Source organism: Sebastes fasciatus, chromosome 5 (genome assembly GCF_043250625.1).
Source record: "Sebastes fasciatus isolate fSebFas1 chromosome 5, fSebFas1.pri, whole genome shotgun sequence".
NCBI classification, from domain to species: domain Eukaryota; kingdom Metazoa; phylum Chordata; class Actinopteri; order Perciformes; family Sebastidae; genus Sebastes; species Sebastes fasciatus.
The window spans coordinates 30793969-30802523 of record NC_133799.1 but is presented as its reverse complement, the minus strand read 5'-3'; the positions used below and the strand labels follow the sequence as shown (position 1 = coordinate 30802523).

Below are 8555 nucleotides of genomic sequence, written 5' to 3'. Positions count from 1 at the left end.
ATAAGCCAGTATAGATACAGCAAAAACATATTATATACAAACAAATAGATATATAAGTAAAAAGAATATACACAAGTTAAACAATAAAATAAAATAAAATCTATTTATATATACATATCTATACTGCATACATATATACATATATACACATATATGCACACGCATCACATACACATCCAAAAACACATATACATATAATCAATTTTAAAAAATCAGTGTACAATTCAGTCATCATCCTATTCTATTTCCCTATTCACAATCATCCTGCTCCAGCAAGGATACGAATTACAAGCTACCTTGGAGGGACGGTGGTACTGGAGATACTATTCATGTAGCCTATGATAAAAATCATATAGAAGTGACTTTAGGCAGTTCATTTCTCAACTACAACAGCGGAAAAATATCTATACTGTTAAGTCATATTTCAATACAAACCCCTGCTTGAAAAGGCATATTTGCAAAGATACGAGGAAGCAGGAATTGGAGAAATATGTGCTGAATATAAATTATGTGTAATGTATATGTAATACATTTATAGCCTATATGCAGTGGCGGACTCAGGCTGTCTGAGGGGGCAGGGGCAGAAAAATAAAAAGGGCACCAGTTGCATGCGATGGGGCACCAGTGCAGAGAAAATGTTCTAGCATGTAGGGCAGCCTGTGGCACAGCATCGTTGTTTCTCCATTTTAAGGCCAACCATCACATTTTCTCTACTGGAAGAGAACTCTAGTGGGCACTTTGTCATGTTTTCTCCACTGGAAGGGCACCCTATAGGACACTTTATCATGTTTTCTCAATTTAAAAGGTACCCAGTAGGACACTTTATCATGTTTTCTCCATTGGAAGGGCACCCTTTTTAAAATCTGGCTTTTATCCAGTGGCTGTGAAGAAAGCATGGAGGGCTGTCATCACAGGCTGTGTTTGCTGTCAAACTGCACACATGTGGGTCAAGTAAGTGCAGGTTAACATTTCACCGTCTTGCTATGCTTTGCCGAGTGAGCGCAAAGTCACAAGCTATGCAGATTTAGGCGGAATATGATGGAAACTACCACAAAGAAAAGGGAGAGCAGCTACAACAACAAAGGCTGTGAAACTAATAATCCGCTGGAAGGCGATTCTCAGAGCTTTTTGTGAAATTTGCCAGTTATTTTTCAATTTCGCACCTGGGGAATACGACATGAAGTTCATGTGAGTCTCACAAGAAAAAAGAGATGTGAAAGAGATGTGCCGATCTATGGATGCATTCAGGCAAAGCAAAGAGATGATACAAGATACGGGGCAGAATAGAAATGTTTATTATTTAAGTTAGATAGACATTATATCACAATTGTAGACTACCTCTCAGCCTTGGAAACATGTCCCACATTGTCCCACACAAAAATACTCTGTGTCCCACATTTGGTTTGTTGGGATCTGGTCACCCTATCTAGTAGCCTGAAATTTAAAAAATAAGTTTTTAATGGAAACAACATTTAGAGAGGGGAGAGGAAATGTTGGGACACACCTTACTCTTTAGTACTACTTTGTGGCTTTCATCACACAGCGTCATATTTCCTCTTGATGAGAAACCCTCCTCTACCAGGATTTGATTCTGTCTTTCTGTTGTCAACGTTTCTGTAGCATATAGGTTTTTTACAAGTTGGGGTTGCTAGCCCCAAGCCTAACCTTCCACCATTTCTGGCTTCTGGTGTGTTTTGGAGTTGGTTTGTTAGTCCTCTCCCCTAACTTATTGTCTCATACCACATGAGGCTAGACAGGCTTTGGGTCGTGTACAAGCTGGCTTGGCACGTCAAGCCCAACCAACTCCTGCCACTGTGTAGCGAAAGCTGCAACTAAGGCGAGCATTTCATACCAGCAGCACGAAAGTTTTGGTACTACTACTTTGGTAATAGTTATTGAGTTTATACAAAGAAAAGAGGAGAAAACACCTGACAAGGACAGTGCCCACAATATACAGAAAACTACAATTTTATCAAGTGCCAAGGTGTGCATCTCTTGTGTCTGATGTCCAGTGCTCTTGGTCTTTTCAGTGCAGTTATCATTAGTCATCACTGCACACTCCTCACCAGCAGGGGGCAGAGTGCAGGACACGATGCACCTCAGCAGACCTGCAGGGAGGAACAGTAGAACCGGAAGTAAGATTAATATCAACAAACTGAGCTACAACACAACCTGGGCTAAAACTTTACTGCAGTTAAAACTCAACACTTTATAAGTGATTATAGTCGACACAAAGACCGTATTATGGGGGAAGCATGTTCCTGCGCGTCGTGGAGTTGGTTTGTTGTGCTGGAGCTCAGTGGTTAGTTTATTAGCCATGTGGAGGAGCTAAGTTAAGAAGACTAGTGTGAGTTGATTTAGTCAGCCTCAGTGAGCAGACAGTAGTGTGTAATATGCCCAGGTGTTGCTCTGTGCTTAGCTTTAACCAGGTTGCAGGTGTAGCTGGATTATCTAGTCGTTGACACGTCCTGGTAGTTTGACAGAGAGCCCCGGTTTGCTCGCAATGCTCCTGCAGCTGCTCCCACCTGTCAACTAGCTGACTCCTCTCCTCCTCTCCTCTCCTCCTCCTGTCTCCTCCTCTCCTCCTGTCCGTCTCCATGGCTCACTGCGGTTCCTCCGAGCCCAGCACCAAGCTACCAGCGTCTCGTCCCGACAGCATGAAGCCGTCCTCGGGTGGCAGCGTGGACCAGAGCATGAAGCCCGTCCTGTTCGAGATCTTCGGTGAGATCTGGACCGTCCAGTCGCGGCTCGGCCAGGGCGTCTCGGCCTCGGTGTACCGGGTCAGCTCCGGCAGAGCCACCGCCACCGCCGCCGTCAAGGAGTTCCAGGCCGACACTCAGGGAGGAGACTACGGGTACCACAAGGAGAGGTCCGTGCTGGAGGACATCCAGGGACACAAAAACATCGGTAAAAACTATATTATATTTGTCAAATGTAATGTCATTGCTTAGTATGAGCTAACAGAAAGAAAGCATGGCAGAGTCTACATGGTACAGGCTGCTGTTGTGTCTTTAACAGACCAAACTCCATTTAAAAACCCATCAATTTAACAGGAACTTGCTTGTCATCTGTTGTATACACCTGGTAGAATATAATGTATGACCATTTACCAATAGTTATGTTCTGCTTTTTAATTCGGCATATGATAACCCATGAAACAGGATCTGATTTCAGATCAGACTTTAACATTTGTCACAGTGTTTTTCTGCAAAAATAGTCATGGCTGACAGTTGTTAGCCCTATGAACCTATTGTATAAACATAAAACTGTCACTGTCCTTATCCTGTAGTAAATTGTATATATGTCTCGTAGGAGGGTTGTATTTATTTTTTTCTTAAACATGATACAAATACAATAGAACAGGCTGAGCTGTTTGTAATGACTGATTTGTTCTCCTCTCAGTGACACTGTACGGCGTGTTCACCAACCACAGCTGTATGGGTGTTGCCACCCGCTGTCTCCTGCTGGAGCTCTTGGATGTCAGTGTGTCTGATCTGTTGGTGAGGGGCAACAGTGGTACCCAGGGTGGGAGGTGAGTGTCCCTGCTTCTCATACAGTATAACTCTGACTTGTGGCAGGTTACCAGTGCATCAGATCGAGTACCAATCCAATACCAGTGTTTAATTCATGAGCTGTATGCCTCACTGTGTGGAAGTGACTGGGATCATTCTTTAATGTGTAAGGCAACATTAGGCTTGAGTTAAACATTACTTTCCTGACAAATAGATCCATAGATATAAAATTACTGAATTGTTATTTATTATTAAAATAATAAATCGTAACCCAGCAACTTGGTAAAAAATCTTCAAAATGATGTGGAATTACAATTCAAGTGTAAACATTTTTAATGCAGCAGCAAATTGGTCAAAACTTAAACAGGAATTAAAATTCCAGCATATAATGTATATAGTGTATAAACAGTTGAATAGAATAGATCGTCCCCATTGTCATGATACTCGATCCAGCTATTAGAGTTTGTATCAGCCCGATATCCGATCCTGTATTGGTATCGGTGCATCCCTAACAAATAAAGAAAGGATTTGCCTCCCATACAGAGGATGACGGGTTCAATTCCCCTATTTTGAACTGATGTGTGCTCATGTGTTTTGTTGACAGATGTTTTCCACTGATTAAAAAAAAAATATTATACAGCAGGAGGCCGTATTCTTCATATGTTTTTAATTATTAAATCACAAGTGCAACTTGTTACGCACAGTTGCAATTGTTATTTAATAAATATTACAATTGAAACATTTGTGACTTTATATGAATAATTTTCACAGAGAATATTTCTAGCTCCAATGACTATTTTTATAACTACTGACAGTGAACTGACCCTTTAAATTTGACCAGGTTCCCAAAAATTCCAAGCAATGCTATTTGCACCATAATGTTACTCTGTCAGGGAGCATTCAGACAATTGTAGAATGGTATGATGCATGGTTCATGTGGCCATCACAAGTGGAAAAAACAGAAGAACCTGAATAAAAATATCCTCAAAGCTGTTGGAAAGATAATATAATGAATGATGGTGAGCACAGTCAACAGCTTGAGCTTTCTGTTTAACTTCATAATGGGGGTTTTGCGATATATCGGTATTGACAATAACTGTGATATATAAATGAAGTATTGAAGTATCATGTTAATAAAACACATATGATAATATTGTGTAAATAATCCAGTGCCTCTTAAATAATTTCCGTTTCTTTCCGTTCTCACTTTGTCTCCTTCCCCCAATACCCCACACACAAATGTGTTAAATTAATTTGCCAAAAAAGAGACAAAATAAACAAAGATAAAGATGATTTTGACTGATAGCATTATTTTTTTCTCTCTAATTTTCAAAAGATATCATGATAATATTGTTATCATGAATTCTTTTGGCCACGATAATCGTGTAGTGAAAACCTGATATTGTGACAGCCCTACTTCATAGTGTGGTATTTTTTGGCAGACCCGAGCAGGGCCACTCCATGTGGCTCGTCCAGCACTGTGCCAGAGACATCCTGGAGGCTCTCGCCTTCCTTCACAGGGAAGGCTACGTCCACGCTGACCTCAAGCCACGCAACATTCTCTGGAGTGCTGACGACGAGTGCTTCAAGCTCATCGACTTCGGCCTCAGCTTCAGAGAGGGAAACCAGGTGGGTGTGCCTGGGAATATGAAGGTCAATATAAGAGGAGCTGGGATAATCGATTATTGTATTCCTAACTCCCTCCCTGCCTCACCTCCTCCAGGATGTAAAGTACATCCAGACAGACGGGTATCGCGCTCCAGAGGCTGAGCTTCAGAACAGCCTCGCTCAGGCCGGGGTGGAGGTGGAGGGGGACTCGGGCTGCACGGCCACTGTGGACATGTGGAGCCTGGGCATCATCCTGCTGGAGATGTTCTCAGGAATCAAACTCAAAGACACCGTCCGCTCGCAGAAGTGGAAGGTATGACAAAGCTCTACTCAGGGTGGATTGATAATATCAATTTAATGGGATCAGATGGTCTCAAAATGTGTAAATGTACATAAAAAGTTGCATTACAGTACAAAAAGTTGACTGCAAGATCGAATTCTGTTTAGAAATATTCAAAAGTCACTCAGTAGACTTGATGATTCAAGGAAGAATGATCAATGTTTGCCGTTTATCCATATTATATATATTTTCCACATTTAAAATCTTAAAGAGATAGTTTGGATGTTTTGAAGTGGGGTTGTATGAGGTACTTATCCATAGTCAGTGTATTACCTACAGTAGACGGCGGTCGGCACGCCCCCAGTTTTGAGAAGCAGGCAGGAGTACCCGCAAGGGAGCAAAGCAATGTACTGCTGTGGATGGGGGCAGCAGCAAAATGTATTTTTGCCACCAAAAAGAATCAATATCTATTTAAGTGGAACCAGCCTCCAACGGGGAATTCAAGCCGTTATATACATCTATGCTCTCTTCAAAGCCACCAGACTCCATTGACAAAAACAGTCATTTTACCTCGCAGAGCATGTGAGTCTGTGGTCTACTGCTGCCTCGATCGGTTAGTTTGCTTGTGTTATTGTGTGACTTTGGTGTTTTAAAGGGTTAGTTCGGATTCATCAAAGTGATCAATTTTAAAACAAAAAGATATTGACATCATATGAAACTAGAAAACCTAAGGAATCTATTGGTACCAACCAGGTCATACTAGTTTGTCACAAAGGAGGTTAAATAACGCTCTAAACTTGCGCTAAATTTTGGCGAGGAAAAACTGTCATGGTCATTTTCAAAGGGGTGCCTTGACCTCTGACCTCCAGATATGTGAATGTAAATGGGTTCTATGGGTACCCACGAGTCTCCCCTTTACAGACATGCCTACTTTATGATAATCACATGGATTTTTTTGGGCAAGTCATAGTCAAGTCAGCACACTGACACACTGACAGCTGTTGTTGCCTGTTGGACTTGAGCTTGCCATGTTATGATTTGAGCGTATTTTTTTATACTAAATGCAGTACCTGTGAGGGTTTCTCGACAATATTTGTCTTTGTTTTGTGTTGTTAATTGATTTACAGTCATAAATATATACATCCATTTGCATTAAGCAAGCATTGCCCACTCCCATTGTGATGAAGAGTCATAAATACTTGACAAATCACGATTAACTATGGACAGTTATGCAATTGATCAAAATATTTAATCAATTGACAGCCCTATGATATATATATCGGTGTATATATCTGTATTTATAAAACGGGAAACCAGAATAAAGTAGCACTATAGGACTTAACGAAACGAATAAAGGAAGTTTGTAGAAGTTTCCTAAGTTTTGAATCAACTGTTATCAATGAGGAAAAGTCCAATAGAGCACAACCTTAGTTGCAAGAGAAAAATAGTATCCTTTAATTTGTTTCCCTCTTCTGTAGGATAACAGTGCCGCCATTGTAGACCACCTTTTTGCCAGCAACAGTGTGGTGTGCCCTGCCATCCCTGTCTATCACCTCAGAGATCTCATCAAAAGGTACATTCTCACACATATAGCTGCTGCTACTATTATATGACTACTGTGCTGTTTACTATACTGTGTATTGACCTGCTTAGCTGTGTAAGCAGATGAATATTGTCTGTAATAGTTGTTGTTACATTTGACTTTTGTTACTTTGTGTCTGCAGCATGCTTCTCAATGACCCGAAGCAAAGATGCACTGCTGAAACTGCCCTGCTGAGCCCATTCTTCAGCATTCCCTTTGGTATGTGTCAATATTTGAGCCGTCCTCCAAGATTAACACATCTCTGAGTGTACCATATTTACATGTGTGTGTGTGTGTGTGTGTATGTGTGTGTGTCAGCTCCTCACATTGAGGACCTGGTTCTGCTGCCCACTCCTGTCCTGCGTCTGCTCAACCTGATCGATGACAGCCATCTGCACAACGAAGAAGAGTATGAAGGTACAACACCGTGCATTTTTCATGTCTTTTAATTATGAAATGACTTATTGAATTTATGAGTTGATTTCCTGTTTCTTCCGAGCGTATAGAGGTAAAAGTAAGTCAAAATGTCTGTCGTTGTTTCTCCCAGACATCCTTGAGGACATGAAAGAGGAGTGCCAGAAGTATGGCTCAGTGGTTTCTCTGCTCATCCCCAAGGAGAACCCAGGGAAAGGACAGGTTAGACTGATGTTCTATAAACCAGTAACCTTCAGAAATGTTTCAGTTAAACTAAAAACGTAACTAGTTATAGGGAATTCTCAGAGTAAGAAATAACATTTATTTCACAGCTATTTTAATCATAGAGAACCTCCACTGTGTTTCAGATGTGCAGACTTCATTAGGTCATAGCACACAAAACTTTATGAAAACTCTTGCACATTTTTGTGCAGTAAAATAAGTTATAAATGTTTGTAACATGTGAGGAAAAGAGGGCAATATACCCTTTATTTTTTTTAGCTAAAGTGGTATATAATTATAAAGATGATTTTAGAAGTTTTATTCTGTTTATTTACTTTAATAGCACAATTACCCTTACTACACTGATACAGTGGTCTGTCCTTTACTCACTTACCCCCAATGTCCACTGGGTGCAGCTGCATGGCACTCCACTCTGGTGCTGGAAATGATCCACTCCCATTCACTTGAGATTGTATATAAATGCTTATTGACAATTGACTTTAAATTAATATTTCATGACACATAATTTGTTGGTGACCTCGTCTCAACATATATACATGCGAAACAAATTCTTCTTGTTTGTAGCAAGTGAGTGAGAGAGAAGGAGAAAAAGAAAGAGATATTCAATATGCTTGTTCAATCCGTTTTTCAGTCTCAACGCGTCAAATACCGACGCTTGATAAAGAGCAAGAAAGTCTGCTTATGAAGAAGGTCGGGATGGACGGTTGGGTCGAGTAAACAAAGGACTTTCACCCAGGAGACCGCTGTTCCTGTCGCATGTGAAACCAAGTCAACATTGAGTTATTTTATTTTAGTTTTGTTACGTACTTATCTAACGCCACTTACGAAAGTTGCTTACTTACTTATTTTACGTAACAAACGTTTTTATTTTAACCGGAACCGGAACCAATCTTTCCCTTAAGGCCCAGACACACCA

General features: G+C 40.7%; 1 protein-coding gene across 3 annotated transcripts in view; it reads left to right on the top strand.

The window, feature by feature from the left end:
- Positions 1 to 2041: 2041 nt before the first annotated feature.
- Positions 2042 to 8555, top strand: part of uhmk1 (U2AF homology motif (UHM) kinase 1) — a 123973-nt gene continuing 117459 nt past the window's right edge. For 2 of the 3 annotated variants that reach the window (XR_012594048.1, XM_074636404.1), the window contains exons 1-8: positions 2042 to 2907; positions 3403 to 3532; positions 4955 to 5141; positions 5236 to 5433; positions 6879 to 6973; positions 7125 to 7201; positions 7301 to 7399; positions 7530 to 7618. Coding sequence is in view for 2 of the 3 variants with exons in the window: in XM_074636404.1 (XP_074492505.1) it covers positions 2598 to 2907; positions 3403 to 3532; positions 4955 to 5141; positions 5236 to 5433; positions 6879 to 6973; positions 7125 to 7201; positions 7301 to 7399; positions 7530 to 7618 (1185 nt within the window). In the remaining variant the exon portion in view is untranslated. The remainder of the gene's footprint in view (positions 2908 to 3402; positions 3533 to 4954; positions 5142 to 5235; positions 5434 to 6878; positions 6974 to 7124; positions 7202 to 7300; positions 7400 to 7529; positions 7619 to 8555) is intronic. The other variant, XM_074636405.1, reaches the window with a different exon arrangement.